Source organism: Pterocles gutturalis, unplaced genomic scaffold, assembly GCF_000699245.1.
Source record: "Pterocles gutturalis isolate BGI_N339 unplaced genomic scaffold, ASM69924v1 scaffold44144, whole genome shotgun sequence".
Classification (NCBI taxonomy): domain Eukaryota; kingdom Metazoa; phylum Chordata; class Aves; order Pterocliformes; family Pteroclidae; genus Pterocles; species Pterocles gutturalis.
Genome location: NW_010132311.1, coordinates 28,647 through 47,239, shown reverse-complemented (window position 1 = coordinate 47,239; position 18,593 = coordinate 28,647). Strand labels below are relative to the sequence as shown.

The 18,593-nt window shown below is 42.8% G+C and overlaps 1 protein-coding gene across 1 annotated transcript in view; it reads left to right on the top strand.

Moving 5' to 3' along the window:
* Positions 1–236: 236 nt before the first annotated feature.
* The window catches only part of DDX31 (DEAD (Asp-Glu-Ala-Asp) box polypeptide 31), a gene marked incomplete at its 5' end in the record, with an annotated part of 42,596 nt that continues 24,239 nt past the window's right edge, over positions 237–18,593 (top strand). Inside the window, 14 exons of the mRNA XM_010080857.1 lie at positions 237–490; positions 683–758; positions 1,239–1,282; positions 1,521–1,591; positions 2,193–2,257; positions 3,108–3,152; positions 4,699–4,740; positions 6,475–6,539; positions 7,323–7,442; positions 7,839–7,945; positions 8,304–8,539; positions 8,843–9,019; positions 11,109–11,168; positions 17,094–17,144. Coding sequence (XP_010079159.1) covers positions 237–490; positions 683–758; positions 1,239–1,282; positions 1,521–1,591; positions 2,193–2,257; positions 3,108–3,152; positions 4,699–4,740; positions 6,475–6,539; positions 7,323–7,442; positions 7,839–7,945; positions 8,304–8,539; positions 8,843–9,019; positions 11,109–11,168; positions 17,094–17,144 — 1,413 coding nt within the window. The remainder of the gene's footprint in view (positions 491–682; positions 759–1,238; positions 1,283–1,520; positions 1,592–2,192; positions 2,258–3,107; positions 3,153–4,698; positions 4,741–6,474; positions 6,540–7,322; positions 7,443–7,838; positions 7,946–8,303; positions 8,540–8,842; positions 9,020–11,108; positions 11,169–17,093; positions 17,145–18,593) is intronic.

Here is an 18,593-nt window from a genome sequence, read left to right as displayed (position 1 = left end):
TGACTTTAGATTTCTATTTGCATTTCAGTAGTGTTCAGAGGTCTCAGGCGTGGTGGTGAATCTGTTAGAGTAGGAACTGTCTAGCTGCAAAAATCAAACTTAGTTTAGTCATGGAGTAGGGGATTCCAAAAATCCATCTGTGCGTGGGCTGATGTTTGTGTTCGATGTGATACCGTGTTGTTACTTCTCGGTCATTAATGAATTCTTGCTGTCTGGTTTGTTTCTTAACGTTACAGCAGTCTAAGGCGGTGAAAAGAAAGCTCCAGTCACCACATGGAAACCCACCCTTGAAACGTAAACGTAGGCCATCAATAAACACCTTCAAGAAGTGTGCTGCAGAAGCTGACATCAGGGAAAAGGGAAGTTCGTCACAAAAATCTCTTCCTAAGAAGCAGTTGACTGACAACAGAAATGAAAGCCAGAAAAGCAAACCTTTCATTAAGACGTCCAGCCTGTTTAGAAACAACCCTGATATCCCAGAAATTCACAGGTATTTTGGACAAATGGGAGGAAAATAAACCCTTTCAATGCCTTGAAATTCAGTGTCTTGAATTCTTGCCCTTGCTTAGGCAAAGCAGTTACTTGGTACATGTCATTTCATTGCTGTTTACATGGAATACTGTTGTACAGTTTTTAACCACACCATATGCTTTGTTTTGGTTTTTTTTTTCCCCTAACTCAGAAAAACAGTACAGCAGGTGCAAGAAAATGTTTTTACGACAGATTCTTTTAGCCAGCTGGACCTCCATCCACATCTGGTGAGTGGCAGGAAGGCTGTGTGCCTTGAAATGTGGGGTTTTTTTTGGTGGGGGCAGGTTAGAGAGCTGAGAGATGCACCTTTATTCGTAGTGACTTGAACAGACACGCCAGTCCTTTGCCTGATTTTATTGTAGTCTCTTAGCTCAGCATGCTGGCCAGTGGCTTGACCCCTTCCCAAACACAGTGTTCCAGCATCCTTCCCTGTTTGAGGTTGTAATGCCAAAAAAACACAAAAAACTGTTTGGGAGCACAGTATTTTACCAAATCTGGTAATTCAAGATGTACCAGCAGTGGTGTAATTCTGATTAACTAAGAAGTATTTTGAGGACATGGGAACTTTTCCATCTGGTTGCCCTGGACCAATAATGTAGAGAATAAGCATCAGTCTCCTGGTTTTTGCTCTGTCTTGTACTACGAAAAGTAACAAAAGGAAAAGTTTGACAATGAAACCTGTTTGCTGCTCTTTATTTTCTCTCTAGATCTCCACAATAAACACTGTCCTAAAGATAAATAGCATGACCAGGTAAGCAAATTCATGTAAAAACTTTGCACTTCGCTACCCCTTAAAGCCAGTCATCTATGATGACTAGCCTATCTAGTGGCTTTCCTTAGAAATCACCTCTACTGTAGTAGTTACACAGCAGAGAAGAATATGTGGAATTTGGGGTAAACAGTTTTCAAACAGTCACAGTATGTTAAAACCTTAGGATTCTATCCTATGTTGCATTTGTATTTCCTAACCTGTTTTATTTGTTGCGCAGTGTTCAGAAGGAAACGATTCCTGTGCTCCTGCAAGGCAAAGATGCTCTAGTGAGATCTCAGACTGGTTCAGGTCAGTATTTAATTGTCAGTCTCCTTCCCTAGGGCGTTTTAAACTGGATCCCAAATACAGAACCAAAACCTCACGTTCCCAGTACAGCTCAGGCAAGTGACAGGCTGGGAAGCCTGGCATGGGACTGCCGTGACGCAGACAGATGCTGTGAAACTTCTGTAACAGCGCAGGGGTGGGACTGAATGCTGATGTGCAGCTGCCAGCTGTTGCCTGTGGGTCTATTCCAAAGCTCGTGCTGGGGATGCAGATCCAGGGGGCTAGCAGAGCTTAGCAGCACACGCTCTTACCATAGAAATTTGTGTGCTTGCTCTACAGCAAGCTACATCTGGATGTCTCACTTCCTTGGGTGGGTGGGGATGTGTGTTTAGATGGATCTTAGTGGGATACCACCACCTCTCTTTTTTTTTTTTTGATTTAACCCTTTGGTGAATTGCTTGTCAATCTTCCTTTCTGGAAACTTTTTACTTAATTAAAACTTTGCCGGACTCATGAGCTCAGTTTAAGAATGGTAGGATGAATGGTACTTTAATTTGATGGAGTGCTGCGATTGCCGCTTCTTTTTTTTAATGGAAACTCTTCCAATTTTCTCCCTTTTGAAAAGGTAAAACTCTTGCCTATGGGATTCCACTTGTACAGTCTTTGCAAGGAATGAAATCCAAAATACAGGTAGGTGCAACAAAAATAAATATATTTGCTTGTGATACTAAGATTAATAAAAATAAAATCCAGCTCTTATCTTGTAGTCATCACTGTTTCTTCTTGATAAAAAGGTCTCTCTTCCCCTTTATTTGTGCATGTGGCTTATGTGATCCCCCTGTACTGTTGAGATACAGATGATACAAGAACAGTGTTACACATTCCCGTGACTTCATGCAGCGAGGTAAATTGTAAATAGCTTAAATTGTCAAGTTTGGAGAAAGTAAGAGTGCAGAAGAGGCAGTGGTCTGGAAGCTGGGAGAACTGGAAACAAATGTTACTGTCCTGTCTTTAGGAGCAATAAGTTTCAAATTTTTGACATGGAGTGAGATTTGATAATTGCTCCCAATTTGGATCATCTGACCAGAAAATGCTGCTGCAGATCTGCCCTCTCTTGTGCATTTTTTGGAAAGAGATCATCCTGACTTTCCTTATGGGTTGAAATGTTTCCAACCCATCCCGGATGGTTACTTTCTGCAGCTGCTACCTACAGATTGTTGCTGTGCATCAAATGTGAGAGCATTTCTGCAGCTCTGAAGTACAAGAGTGAAACAAAATGTGGATGGAATAAAATGTTGGGTATGCCTGTGAGCAGATTTCCAAGCACAAGAAAGAGAAGGCAATGCTGTACTGATATTTGAAAGACTTTTTTTTTTTTTTTTTAAAGCTGGTGAGGGGCATACCCCAAACTTTTGTGAACAAACTTGTACTAAAATCCTTCAGAATTCACTTTGTCAGCGAATAGTAGTTAGACATGGAAGTGCTCTTTGTATCAGTGCTACATTCTTCTTAGTGGACCTCTTGTCTTCTCTGTTTGCAGCGTAGTGATGGGCCTTATGCACTAATATTAGTCCCCACAAGAGAGGTAGGTGGCCTTTTTCCTTCCTTTTCCTGTCTGAATCTGAGTGTTTGAACACTGATTTTTAGTGTGTTGATGTCGGTCTGCCAGGGACTGTCTTGGGAAACGTTGTCTGTCCTTTTGCTCAGAACTTGCTCTCACTGAAAGAGTTTTTCTTCTCTGGATGCATGTTGTCATTTTTGTTTGGTGCCATACCAAAGTAAGAAAGAAGGGATCTCTCTAAGTTTTCCTCATGCCATGGCAAATACCTCTGAAGACTGGAGAAACTCTAGCTCAGTGCATGGGAGGGAGAAGCTTGCCTAGCTCACACAGGGAGAGTGAGTAAAACCAATGAAACCAGCTTTGCAAATGTGTAGGTTTGTACAAATGTTTTATTTTTAAGGCCCTTTTTTCAAATCCATGAGTGAATGCTGAAGATGAGGCTTCCAAGAGTTGATTTCTCCACTGAACTCTCTTCTGTTTGATTTAAATTATTTGCAATTGCAAAGGCAATTTCAGAGGAGGGAATCAACTTTTTTTTTTTTTTTTTTGGTATGTCAAATGATGATAACTTCCATGTGGAAAATTGATTGCAGGTATCTAGTTTGGGGCACAATGTTTTATGCAACGTGCGGTGCAATATTGCAGCTCAGTTCTGTAAAAGGAGAAAGCTCTGAAGCTATTTAAATTTTTACAGCAGCAAACTTACTGCCTCTCTAGGATGCTGTATGAATACCAAGCATGTAGGAAACTGTTTGTAAGCTTGTTTCAAGGGCTGCCATTGAGAGTACTTAGGAAGATAATTTGTAATTACAGTTGGTATTACTTTTACTTTGCCGTGAAAGCAATGGCCTTTCTTGAGAGCTTGGCAAATAATAGCACGTAGCATGTGTAGTCAGAGCATTTAAAATAGATTTACTCCCATAACTAAGCCCTGCTCACATACTTATTCCATGGATGAGTCAGGGTGGCACCATTGGCTTTCTAGGTTGTCTTCATTGCCACAGCAGGCAGCAGCTGAAACCCAACAGCTAAATGCTTCCTACTGCCCAGACATTTATGTGTGCAAGCTTTGTGTGTATCACCTCTGTTCTGCTGACTGGGAAACAGCCCAGTGGTAGGATCACTCCATGGGTCAGGTGAGGGAACGATGTGGTCTGCCCTGGCTGTCAGAAGATAACTAATCTCTGGACTGCATTTTCTTTCCATAGTGGTTTTCTTCCAGAAATGGTGCTGTTTTCCCTTTTGCTTTTCCAGGGGAGCAAAATCTTGTGTGGCTTCGGCTTGGTTTTTTCCCTGGGGCATTCACAGAAGCCAGCAGAAGTCTGTATTGTCCTGAGAGCTGGCTTGTGAAGCTGAACCAGCAGAGAGGTTTTTGAACAGGTCCAAATATGATAAAAGAAGGATTATGGAAGAGAAGAAAAAAATACACCACTTCTAAAAGAAAAATTAAAAACATGTTTAGAATTCTGATAATATGCATAACAAACTACCTTAAATTTTGAGACAAAGGGGCTTTTTTTGTTGTCCAGGGACTTTTTCAGAACTCACTTTCTTTTGTTGTTTTCTATAGCTTGCACTCCAGAGTTTTGATACAATGCAGAAACTACTTAAGGTAAGAATTCAATGCTCTGTATTCTTATTCCTTAAGCCTCTTGCTCTTAAAGGCTAAACAACTTCAGTTTGTGTTAATTCAACTGGATGTTTAAGGAAATACAGCATCTGGCGAGATAGATGGTCCTTAAAGATAAATCTGTTTGTCTTTAAGTGCATTTAAGTGTGATTTCCCTGTGGCATTTTTTAAACTATTAAATGAACAACTAAGTGATTAATTGTGGCACCTTAGTTGCACATGTTTTCATGAACAAGCGTAGCTGATTTTCACAACACTTTGTTTTCAGAAGCACCTGCCATTGTTTCAGTCTGAGTTATGAATAGAAACTCTCACAATGACAAGTACCATTTTACTGAAACTAATACTAGACAGATGGATTTCAGATGGGGAGCAGAACTTGTTGAGCTGCTTTGCCAGTTGAATGGCTGGAGAAATTAGAAGGCTTTTAAAATCATTAAATGATAGTGCTTTCCTTTTAATTGAGGCAGAGTATCTTACCATGGAGCTAGAAGGTATCTAAATCATTTATCTGATCCTTAGTCCCACTCCCTCTTCTGCTTTTTTCTTTGAAATAATAAGGCACTGTTCAAGTCTTTCTTAGTGCTGGAATTACCAAGTAAGATTTTGTTATGTCATGCTGAGGTTTAAAGTGCTTCAGTCTTCTTCCATAGTAATTAGTAGTTAATGGGAGTGGACTTTTGATGTCCTTCAAAGGATGAAATCTGGATTGACCCCCCCTCAATTTTTCTTTTTTACTTATGTGTAGTAACCATCTAGTCCCGTGTAAACTGTCATAGTGACCCAAAGCAGAAGGTTTAGATTGTGGTTTGACTGGACCTCAGATGGGCTGGATGACTGGCGGTTCTAAGATGATTGTGTAATAATTACTATGAGAGGAGAAGGCTAGTTGAGCTGCTCTTGATGCAATTACTCTATTGCCAGCTGCTGAGTTTATATTGGATGGATCCTGCTTAGACATCTTCCTTATTTTAAGCCTTAAAAAGGAGCCCTTTTTGTAGGGAACTATTTTGTTGGAGCATTTTTGGCAAGCAGTGACCCGTGCAAACTTAAGCCTATTTACCAGTCACGCATTTGTGCAATCCCTACAAGCTGCGCTCTGCTTCTGTCCTGCGTTTCCTCATGAGTGAGGTGATGGCAATGCTGTGCTTTGATTATCTCCCCTGTAAATATTGGGCAACATTGGATTCAATGAAGGGCTGGACCTCATTAAAGTAAGTGGCAAAAACTCCTGCCAACATCAATGGGACGGACATTTAATGTTCACAGACGTGGAGACTGTGTGCATGTAGGTCTGTGTACATATAGATAAACTTTGTAGGTCCTGTGCTTTTCTTATATTTTCCTTGACCACAGGAAGTTATTGCTTAAAGGCAAGATGAAGAAATAGCATCGTAGCTTGTCTTTGAACATTTAGGCTACATGGGGAGAAGGAACAGAATTATTATTATGTGATTGGAAGTGGTGCAAAAATGATTGCATTTCTATCTTTCTAGACGATGTGGGAAGCAAGTTACCTGGCTAGAACTAAAGGTGCCATTGATGCGTAGCTGTGGGTGAAAAGGTGCTTGTAGGCTATACCTATTCGATCAAATCAGATGCACACTGCTGTCAGCCCCAGTCATTTCTCTTTTTGCCAAGAAGCGTAATTTTTGGATTAGGCTCTATCTCTTTATTAAAACAAATCTATATTGGTCTTTGTTTTCCTTTCTGTAGCCATTTGCCTGGATTGTGCCTGGAGTGCTAATGGGGGGAGAAAAGAGAAAATCGGAAAAAGCCAGGTAGGAAGCCAGCTTCTTAAATTGTATTTTGGGTCCTTCTGCTCTACAGCCTTTTTATCTGTTACGCTTCTTTAGAGTGCTTTTCTTACTGGGAGAGAGGATTGTGAGTTTGGATCAAGCTGTGTTCCCCCCGGATCTTACACAGACACAGTGACTGGGGCAGCAGGAAGTGTTCTCTTCCCCCGGTTGGATCTATTTCTAAAATGTTGATGAGCCTTCTGAGAAGATGATTTCTTGTGTCAGTATTTTTTTTTCTCTTCTGACAAACACCTGTATTTGCTTACCACCGAGTACAGTATTTCTTATGGGGGAAATTGCTTTCTGGAGAAGAGATTTCCTGGTGTTAAAAATCTCTTTATTTTCCCTTTTCAAGAATTGAATTGTAAGCTGGTAATCCAAAATGGAATTTTCATTTCTCTGTGTATAAGCATACACAAAAAAAACTTTATTCTCGACAGTAAAAGAAGTACTCAGAAAAGAAAACCTAGCTTTGGTGTTCTAAATTTTTTTATTATTATTAATATTTCTTTCCACCATGTCTTTATCACTGAGTATGCCTCTGAGTATCAATGATGATCAAGGATAAAATTTAGCTGTGCAAGAAATTTCAGTTTTAATGAGTGAGAAAGTACTGTCCCTGCTAATTTTACTATGATCATGATTTTTTTTCCTCTGTAGGTTCCAGTTTCTCACTCTGGGTTCCTATTCCTGTATGTTTTCTTTCCTTTTCCTTTCTTTTTTTCTTGTTTCTCTTTTATTAGTATTATTTTTTAATCTAAACAGATTACGTAAAGGAATAAATATCCTTATTTCAACTCCTGGTCGCCTGGTTGATCACATCAAGTCCACAGAATGTATTCATTTCCGTTGCACTCAGTGGCTGATTATTGATGAAGCAGACAGGTAAACTTTCAAGTGTTTAGATATAGAAAATAATTATGATACCCTCTGCATCTATGTTCAGTAATTCACTAAATATTTAACAAAATAATGAGAGAGCGTGCACCTGATTTTAGACCATTCATGCTCAGTGGCCTCAGAGGAGCACCAGATGTCTGGGATTAGGAAGAAATGTCCCCTTTGGACAGATGATTGTACAATTATTCATTGCAGCAATTCTCTCAGTGTCTTCTGACATGTCTGACCCCAGCAGAAGTTGCAGGTGGAACATGAAGCTAGATGGGCTAAAGCTCTGATCACCTCTAGTGCATCCCCTATTCCTAAATGGCTCATGTAGCCTTGAGACTTTCTCCTCATTCTTTCCTACAGCATCTTTCATCACCTCTGCTGTTTTTGTAGGATCCTGGACCTGGGCTTTGAGAAGGATGTAGCTGTGATACTCAATGCTTTAAATGCCGAGAGAGACACGCGTCAGAATGTCCTGCTCTCAGCCACCCTCACGGAAGGTAGGTTATACAGATGGTGTCTCCTTTGCCCAGGCGACTGCAAAATGATTGTTTGAATCTGATTATATTGTTATCTGGTCAAGACATTTATGTAATGTAAAATAAAACTGTTGGCTGAATTAGTGTCCTGTGATGCTTTTGGTGGAGTCCACAACAACTGAGCCTGGCTAAGCCCTGAAAAGTCTGAAGTTTGTGGAGGTGTTCTGTCAGCATCTGAGGCATGGCTCATTAGTTCCTTGCCCTTCCCTGCTTTTCACTGGGATTGCATTAGTTGGGTTTTTTTGTGTGAATATATAATTGCCTTCCCCAGCAGCACCCCAGACTGGACCTCATGTATTTTGCGTTTTCTGTGATTTAGGAGTAACACGGTTGGCCGATATCAGTTTGAATGATCCTATCAGCATCTCCATAGCAGATGAAATCCAGCAGGGGCTCAAACCAGCATCGAAAATGGATGGAGAACCCGGTAGTTCATCAAATTGCATGGAGCAGGAAAACTTCGCTGTTCCAGAAAAGCTGAAGCAGTATTTCATGATGGTCCCCAGCAAATTGAGGCTTGTCACGTTAGCAGCGTTTATCCTTGAGAAATGCAAGGTGAGACTGCAGTTATGTTACTAAGCAGCCCTTTGCCCTTTCTGACCCCTTTATCTGTTCCTCTGTCAAGGATAGCATGGATTAGATCTAGGGCTTTGAAGTGCATGTAGTGTACAGGGAGCCACAAGAGACCTGAGGTGCTATTCTGTCTTTTTTGGGGTTTAGTGTTTGATGGGCTTAGTATTTGGTGTCAAACTCCATAATCCTTTCCCAGCCAGGAAGCCACCTAGATCGTACAATGATCAGGGAACTGAGAGAGGACTGTTGAAATAGTCATGTGCAATTTTCTTGGTTTTCTTGCAGTTTGAAAAATACCATAAGATGATCATCTTTTTCTCCAGCTGTGAACAAGTGGAGTTCCACTATGAGCTCCTTGTAAAGGTGCTTTCAGGAGGTCTAGAGTCAGAACAACCCAAACATTCGTCTGTCTCCTCTGCGCACTTACAGTTTCTGCGACTGCACGGCAGCATGGAACAGGAAGTAAGCATTCTCAGAATCTCAGGATACACAGTTTTATTCCTTATTCCCTATGATTTATTGTGTGGTTATTTTGGGGAGGAGGGCAGAAGAGAGGACAGAGAGTCATTTCACCTCTAGGGGCCTCACTCTTCCATCTGCTAATGAGAATAGGAATATTGTCCCACTTCTGGAAAGTACCTTGGATGCTGTATCTGAAAAACACAGCTGAAGAGGCAAGAGGTGTTATTTCAGCAGGCGAAGGCAGCCGTTCGGTATTCCCAGTGGGTGCACTTAAACCAGTTATGCATCCATGGTTCCCTCTCATGCAGTCAAGACAGGCTTTTAATACCAAAGTAAAACCTCATCCAAAACATTACTACCCGATAAGTTGCCCCCATTAGGTGAGGATGGAGCAATTGGGCTTTGGTTTTGAAGAACAGCGTCTTGGCAGACTGCTCTTTTATGTGGGATGGAGTAATAGCAATATAACAATGATACCTGAAAATAGGTCGACGTTTTAGCTGGCTAGGCCTGGGTGATGAGATTGGAGCTTGGTACAGAGAGCTGAGAGGCCAGGAGAAGAGTGTCAGATGAACTGTCACTGCAGCATTTCTGCTGGTAGCTGAGGGACCTCCTTTGAAAGTTCAGCCCCTGATCCAGCCCTTGGTCTGTGACGGAGAGAGTTCCCACTCTACTCTGAGCTGCACAGCAGAGATGGGAAATGAATAGAGCTCTTCTGATGAAGCCAGAGGTGAAGAGCCATTGTTTTTCTCACTCATTCCCATCCTGCGGAGACCAGGAACATGTGCTTTGCTGTCCCTGCAGTCTGGCCTTTCCTCAGCCTGCCTGCCTGAGCGAGCGAGCAGGCCTGGTCTGGCCCAACTCTACCCTGACCAGCTGTTAAGCCAACAGAACACCACTAAGTAGCTGGCACCAGGGGAAGGGTTTTGCCTTTTTAGTACCCAGTGTGTAATTAGTGCTTGATGTCTTCAAATTAAGAGCATTAATGGAGCTAAATTGTGGATCCCATATGGTACTGCTGAGCACGGCTGCTGTCATTGTCAACAAGATACAGCGTGCTCTCTTCTTTAATTTTTGTCAGCAGAGGGTTCAGTGTGTCAGCAAGGCCCAAGTTTCCCTTCTTTCCTACAACAGTACCTCTAGCTAGGAATCAAGTATGTAACTTTTCTTCTATATCATCAACGTAACAGGACATTCCCTAAACTCCTAGCTAGAACTCTGAGAAGGAAGGCTTGAAACATGGAAGCAAGGATATTTTGGAAGGAGGAAGCAAAAAAAGACAGGAAGGAAATGGGTATGGTGTTTCTGAGGCCAGAGACAGACTGAGCTTTGAAAAGGAAAAGAGTAAACAGAATTGGATCAAGGGAGTGTGAGTGTGCAGTTGTTTCCCACAGCTAAGGAGAGGGAGTGTAGGTGGATAGGTGGTCCTGGCAAGTGAAGAAACCCCTTGAGCAGGAGTTTCTGGCCAAAGTCTAATCTCTCCTGCCCTGGTACTTTGAAGACTTATCCCACAGCAGCTCATGTGAGCAGCAGTGCAGCTGAGCATCCCCGATACTTAATAATTACCCAGTGACTGTCTGCATGCCCCACTGGGCACGTGATGAGGCTGATCTCTTGTGATATGACTATACTGCTGTGTCATCAACATGTGTTTACCCTGCTCATCGTGTGGCTGGACAGACAGTAGTTAAGACATCCAGCTTTTTCTTGCATTCACAAAAGCTTGGGTTGCCCATAAAGCATGCTAGTGCTTCTTTTGCTGCTGATTAAAATCTTTTGTGGCTCCCCTCTCCATGTAAAACAGTTACTTCTTTTTGACATACACAGGCCATGCTTTGCACAGAGGTGTTGGCTGCTTTGATTTGATCAAATGCATTCAGGTTTGCCCCAGGCACTGTGCTTTCCTACCTGGGACCGCACCTGTATGCCATAGATGTTTTTTTCCACTTGCAGAAAGAGTCAGACTGGAACTTGTGAAGCCAGTTCCTTTGCTTTTGAAGCTGTACTTAGTGAGTGAGCCATAGCTGTTAAATTAGCTAACTTCTTTATGTTTGATTGTTCTTTCCATTTCTCTGTTTCAATCCTCTAGGAAAGAACAGAGGTCTTCCAGGAGTTCCTAAAATCCAAGACAGGCATCTTGCTTTGCACTGTAAGTAACTCAGAGTCCCTTTGCAGCTCCACGCTAATGGGCCTGTCTGATATCTAATGGTAGAACAGAGGATTTGGCACAGAGCTCTCATTCCAGCTCGCTGTCTGACCTTGAGGAAAGTCGTCTCCTTTTTCTGCATCTCACATGTTAAATAAGGACTGGTGCCTTCTTTGCAAACTGTTATATGATCTTTTGCTGCAAGGTATCATATACAGAAAAAGTATATGTCTTATACAAGAGGCCTCTAAGTATTTTGCATGGTCTTATGTCTGGAAAAATCTGTTCATTTGAAGCTGGAACCTTGCCCTCTACGAGCAGTCAGTAGAACACAATCCTGATTTGTAGTATGCCCCATAACTGGCAGGTAAATTGGATGTAATGTGATATTTCCCATCTTAATGACTACCCCAAGGTTAAAAACAAAAACCTGCAGGGATGGAAGGGAAACCCAACCAGAGAATCATGTTATTAGAAATGCACATGCCCTGCTGCTCTCCATGCTTTGCCCTTCAAGCTTCCTTCAAGGGTGCTGATGGAGAAATTCTTGTCCTCTACTGAAGTTTGCTGGCACCCTTGTGTTGTGGTGGCACCTTCCACTTCTCGTTTCTGACCTGTCGATGCCACAGCTAGCCTGCTGCAGTGGTGCAGAAGGCTGCACGATTTGCTCTCTAATAGTGGCAGCTGTTGATCTGAAAATGTGTGAATCTTGGTGATTTCTACTCACCGCAAACTTGTAAATTACAGCGATCGGGAGTAATTAGAGCTGAGAAACCCTCTCCAGCTCTGAAATGACTCCTGTTCTTGCAGCACATTATTCTTAAAGGAAACTAGTTGTAATTTTTTTCAGAGAGTGAGGGCTGAATTTTGTCTGTTTGGTTTTTTTTTTTTTTTATGCCTGCAGTTCAAACTAGGGCTGCCATGTGTACGTAGGAGTGTTTGGTTTAGCATTGCCAAATTATATATTGTGTCACCTGTAAAACTGTACTGGTTACATGCTAGCCTTGGTCCTACTTGTGTGTACAGCCTTTCAGTGATTTGATCAAGGTCAAAATGCATCTTTACAATGGATAAGTGTAAATATAACTTGGTTTCCCTGTGTACAGAGGTAATACTTTAGTGTCTCAGCTGAGAAGGATAACAAAGCTTAGCTCATCTAGTGGTGTAGATTAAGTGTTTTGAAGATAAAGTGTTTGGTAAATTATAAATAATAAATATCTAAACTTTCTTATCCTTCATGGACATGCTGTCTATAACTGAGAAATTTCAGGGACGTGTCTTGTTACTGAAATTTCGGTTTAATGAGTTTGAAAAAACAGTGAATACTCAATTTTGGACAAAGAGAAAACAGAATAATTGTAGTCACTGAGGTATGAGTTCCTGGGTCAGACCATTTGAAGGGGAAATGCAGCCTGTGGCAGGAGAAATCTGCCAGGAAACATACAGCTGTTGACAAGGTAGGAAGAAGTAAGTTGGATAAAGAAATCCCAGTGGATGGGTTCCCCCTCTTGAGACACTGGAGATGTGGTTTGATTTCCTGGCATGCCACAGACTCCACACAAATAGATGTGGAATTGTGGTGACAAGGCAAGTAGCCATGTCAGCTGAGCAGCGATAGTTGTGTGTTTCATCCTGACCTGTCATGAATGGGAGGTAATGTGGATTAATGTAGATTGCCATGAAGAGGGTAGTGTAAGGTAAATGCATTTATCGTTAACCCTCCTTCATTTCAATCTGAGCTACTTTGCATTTACTGCAAGGCAGGGATGCAAATCTTGACAGTTAGGGATACTATGGCACAGCTGGCACATGGTTAGCACGTTAAGCACAGTAAGTTGTGTGTCCGAGTCCAAAATCTCTCTGTGCTTCAGCTCCCCATCTGTAAAATGGGGATCGTAGCGCTGTTCTATCTTACAGAGATGTTGGGAGGACAAATGCATTGAAAGCAGGAGGTGGCCTGTTACCACAGTAATGGGGACCATATGGACACCTTAATATAGAGATACACTTTGCACTGGTCCCACATTACAGGTGCCTCCCCAACGCAGATGTCCAAAGGGCAGCCAGGCACTGTGACCACCTCCTGCCTCCGAGGTCATTGCTTTTTCTGACACTTTTCTTCATATCAGCAAAAAAATGTTTCGCAGAAAGATGGTTCTGTTCTTTTCACTGTGAAATCACATTTTGTGCCCACCAAATTTTGAAACCTGGCTCACAAAAGAGCAACACAAATAATGTTGCCGTCCTTCCCTTGTCCCTTATGCCGTGTTCTCCACCCATCTTTCCGCTCTAGTAAGCAATGGGACCTGCTGTTCCTTTTATTAATTTGCTCTATGTCATATGTATATTAATATATTCCATGAAATATTTTTGCCAGACAATATAAGCTGGCAGACAAGAAAATAAAGAAGGGCTGTATATCTCAGAGGGTCTCATCCAGATTTATTTCTCTCTCCTTCACTGAAGTTCTTTGCGGCTTCCTTTGGGATGTGCCTTTTAAACAAGTTCATCTCTTCCAGGGAGAGAGGAAAGATCATTTGGAGATTGTTTGCTGTTTACTCAGTCACGCTAACTCATCTTGCCAGTTTTCTGGCGGCCCCAGCCAAGAGCTTTCGCCTCTGACAGCTTCTGTGCTCTCTCCTTCCTCCTCTGATTACGCAGCCCAATCTGTCACCCTGCCGACGGGGGTCTCTACCCTGCTGATGGCTTTCCACACTCGGCAGTAATGACTTTTGGCAGGCCAGGAAGGCGCGAGAGCTTCTTCCCCAGCTTGGAGAGCCGTTAGGCCCTCTCTGCCTGTTAGCTAAAGCACTTTGTGAGGTTCTTTGGTAAATAAATGAGTCATTTTAATCCAACTGACAGCCTGGCACCTGAGCAAGCTGCCTTCCATCTGTACTTCTAGGCCTCATGTAGGCAGCCAATTGTCAAGCTCAGGGCCTTCAAGACCTCACCATTGAGTGTCTTTCAAAAGCAACTTTAGCAATTTCCTTTGCCCTAATTAGATTGTGTGAGAGAGACTGAGCAAACCAAGGCCCTTGCAAAAACTTTTGGGGCTGCGTTGGTTCTAATCTTCTGCAGGGTTATCCCTGGCTTTCGGAGTGACCTTATTGCCCTCCGTCCCCATGCACCCACCCCTCTGTACCCCACTGCCACGAGCACAGGCTGGTAACGGGAATTTTAGGAGCAGAAATCTCGGCATTTCTGGGGTTCCTCGGGTGGATTGTACCTTGGTGCTGCGCTGTTCTGTGGCTTGCAGTTGGGAGAGCCCTGGTTGAGGCTTCAGATCATCGTGTTCACTTGGCATCTGGGTTTTCTTTAAAATTGCGCTGGTGTAGATGATTTCGCCTTGCTGCTGGGAGGTGGTCACTTCGTTCTCCCCTCCATTGCCCATGGAAGGGAATCAGCAGTGACCTGCTGAGGTGCCATAGTCTTGATTTCCCTGTGACTGTGGAGCGGTGGTGTGAGGTCGTGCATGGAGAGGGGAATGCCGTTGGGGGCAGTGGCAAAGAAGGGAGGGTGGTACATTGGAAATCTACTGGGGTCCTTGAAAGAGCACTGGCAGCAGGTTAGTGCTTCTGTGTGTGGAATAAATGTAGCGCTAGTAAAACTGGGTAATTGTTGTGTGAGCTCTATTCCTTTTCCTGGTAAGGTGACCCACAAGTATTTTTCTAAAAATCTGAGAAGCAAGAAGCTCATGGGCTCTGCCAGCGGAGGAAAGCGAATCAACTCAAACTTTTTATCCTAATTCTACCTTGCTGCTGTCTGCTAGGGTCTTTGAGGGAAAGGAGCTACAGGAGATGCAGGTGGACTGATACTGAGGAGTCTTTGAGAGTTCGCAAAACACTCCAATTACCAGTAAATCCCAAGACACTTCTGAAAGAAAGCCAAGTTAAACCCCAGGAGAATAGCTGCTGATATGTGTCAGTAACAGCTGAGTGGAGTTGGTGGCATTGTGAAAGCAACAGGGAACACAAGGATGATGATGGGAGAGAGCCTCCTCCTAAAATGTCATCCCTGGCTATTTATTAGGCTTTTGAGTGACCTTTTCAACTTCCCCGCTTGCTTTGGCAAACGACATGAGAACAATTCTGTCTGCAGCAGTAGTTTTCCAGCCAGAGGTGTTGAGAAAAGGCATCTTAGAAGAGGAGGGAAAGAATCTTGATGGACGAGAGGGATGGCTCCTGCCCCTGCCGCCTACTTCTCCTCCCCATGTTGGAGGGACCTGCTCCTGACCACAGGGACAGCTTGGCTGGTTTTTTTTTGGGTGCACTGACCCTGTCCCAAAGTCAGAGCCCTCTCATCAAACACAGCCTTTCCTAGATGACTGGGTGTGAGAAAGAGCCAGTATAGGAAAAGACCAAAGGCTTGTCAGGGTGGGAAGTATATAACAGAGCCAGCCAGATCGGAATTGGACGTCAGCGCTCCTGTCTGATCGTGCTGTAGGGTTTATAATCTTGTTATCTTGGTAACTGCTGTACACATTCCCCGACTTCTCTTGATTTATTTTCTCCAACCTCCTTTAAATGGCTTTTTGTACATCTGTTCATTCTGACTCTGGGAACAAGTCGTTTCTTAATGAGCACGTTGGAGCGAAAGTGTATATTATTTCAGAGTGGGCGCTGTGGAAAGTGTCTCCTCTTTTACTGCAGTTGGAGCCACAAAGCAACCTGGCTAGTGCTTATGGGAAGGCCTTTGCTGCCAAAACATCAGCTTCCCAGTCTTTTAACGTGTGTGGGAGTTGCATGAAAACACTTCAGTGGGTGGCTGACACATTTTTAGTACATTAAGCTCCTGCTTACGTTCTTAATATATTCTATTTTGCAACTAGCTAAAAGATACATGTGTTCCAAAACATTTCCTAACAGAGTTAAATCTGCACACCTGCTCTGCTATTGTGCGTGGTGAATGTAAAATCCAAGGAGTATGTGAGGACATTACTAATGAACAGAAAATCAAGAAGGGAGATTGAAACATGTTTGCACTCTCTCTCGGTTTTGAACAGTATTTAAACTCTCTTTTCTCTTTGAGAGGGTATGTTTTTTGAGCCATACTGGCTGTGGATAACTAAAGGGTCTCATTCAAGTCCTTCTCTGAGCTGATGGGTTTTCTCACCAGCTGGCACATCAAATAACGCTCCTGACAGCAGCTTTGGGCTGAGTTTTGTTTCTCCAAGTCAAAGCCAGACTAGTGGAAATCTAAGGGATGGCTGAAGTGCCCTCTCCTCAAGCTGCACTCCAGCTTCCTGCAGATTCTGCTAAATTGTTTGTTGGCCTTTTATCGTAGGGCCAGGTGACCTGCAAGTTGCCTGCTCCTCAACTTCAGACCATCACCTAGGAAACAACTGTTTGTAGGTGGAGATCAGTGCATCTTTGGACGTTCCGCTCAGGCCCTCAGATCCTTGGCCATTTGCTTTATGGCCATTTTCCTTTTCATTGTTAGCAGCCTGGGTTTAGTTCTTAGGCTTGCTGTGGAGAAAGGCATGCTCAGAAATAGTGTTGCCTGCCAGAGATTTAATTCTGCCTCTCTCACTGTGTGGGTGGTAGGTGCCTGTGAGCAGATCTGTTTTCATCAATGAAACAAACTGAAGGACCAAAGGTATCACTGCCATTAGGACAGTTGATTCTCTCAGATATAATGTAAAGGGATGGTAGCAGACTGCTGTAATTCAACACCACTCTCATCCTCTAGGCTTTGGGCCATAGTAGTGGATCATTTTTTATTGTACTAGTCTGTTAACAGTATTCCTTGTGTTTTAAACACTCAACATTATTCCTGACCTTCAGCCCATCTATCCCCAAACTAGGCACAAAAAGTTCCTACTTGTATAGCCAGTTGTTTTCTGGCATAATTGCCATCCCAGAAGAGTTCTTACTTTGCTGGCATCTTCAAATAATTTTTACTGAAGTAATTTCCTTATTAATTTTAAAGGATGTTGCAGCACGTGGACTAGACCTGCCTCAAGTTACGTGGATTGTACAGGTAGGTTTGCTGTGTACGTATGTGTGTATGTATGTACTAAGTGCAGTCTTGCCCAGATGAAATCCCTTTTCCAGTCCACACCTTCCTTCTGTAGTTTGCTGGTCTTTGTGCCAATGCCCCCAGGTGTGGGAGACCCACATGTTCCTGACTGCCGGACTGGGATTCAAGGTTTTGCTAGGATACAGCATTGCTACCATACCTTTGGTTTTGACAGTCTATTTTCCTCTTCAGTAACTCCGGTGTTATCAGCGGTGTAATAATATTCCACTGGCTGGGAGGAAACACCCTCTGCTTCCCCCACAGGAAGCCAAATCTTGTGAAGTACTGGCCATCTCTCTTGCAGTTCTGTGTTTTTACTTTTCTGAGCTTGCTGAGGAGGCAGTTCCATGAGGAGTTGAAGTGCAATCCTAATGTTAAACATTGAGTAGCCCGGTAGTGTCTGTGCAATGACCTGAATGTTTCAAGTGAGGCTTTGCTGGGTTGGGGCTGGGGTTGGGTAGCTGTAAGCATTCAGCTTTCAGTAGAAATACATAGTTCAGATTTTCCCTGAAAAAAAAAAACAAAACAAAACCACCATCAATGCTGCTGCATTGCTGTTGACAGAAATATTGTCTCTGAAAAAAATTGAAACTAAGGGAGATGGATTGAACATTAAAAATAGCAGCCTGTCATTTCAAAGAGGAAGCTGGGGGCATGAGGCAGATTTTGTTTTTATAAAAGATTTACAATTAAAAAAAGGTTAGTTGAATTGGGGATGAACGGATCCAAAGATTCTTGTGTATCAAGTGACACCTGCGTGAAAAGAACAGGGCACAGAGCCTCAACAAAGCCTTTTAATTTCTACTTCATCCCTTCAGGTAACAAATTTGATTTTAATTTTGTGTTTTTAAGAAAAAAAGACTGTGTAGCAGCTAGCTAGTTGGAGAAGGCTGGGGAAGTGAAGTCTTTAATTCCCAAATCTGTTTATTAATATAATTTAACCAAAGATATAGTTGCCAGTGTTAGAACGCAGTGCAAATTACCTAAAGCCCTGGGAGACTTCTGTGTGTCCAGAAGGTGAATCTCAGCTGTCCTGAGAGCTGTGTCCAAGAGCAAGGACCTGCAGGGAGCAATTAGATTGCTCACAGCATCTTACTCACACCTCTAGCCAGTAGAAACTTTGCCAGAGGGCACAGGTATAAACACTAGAGTGGGCTTTGGTTGTTGGGTTTTTTCCAGTTAAACTGCTGAGGGCTCATTTCTGAGCAGTATCTCTGTGCATGTTCATTTTTCCAGGAAAGAGAGGATGGGGGGGAAGAATAGGGGGAGGTTAAAGGGAGGGAAATATGTCACCCTTTATCAGAGCTTGCAAATGGCTGGGCAGTTTTGATTCCCAGTGAAGTAAATGAGAGGCACCGCTATATTTAAGCAACATTTTTGTAGTGCCTGATAATTAGTTGTACACGGGAG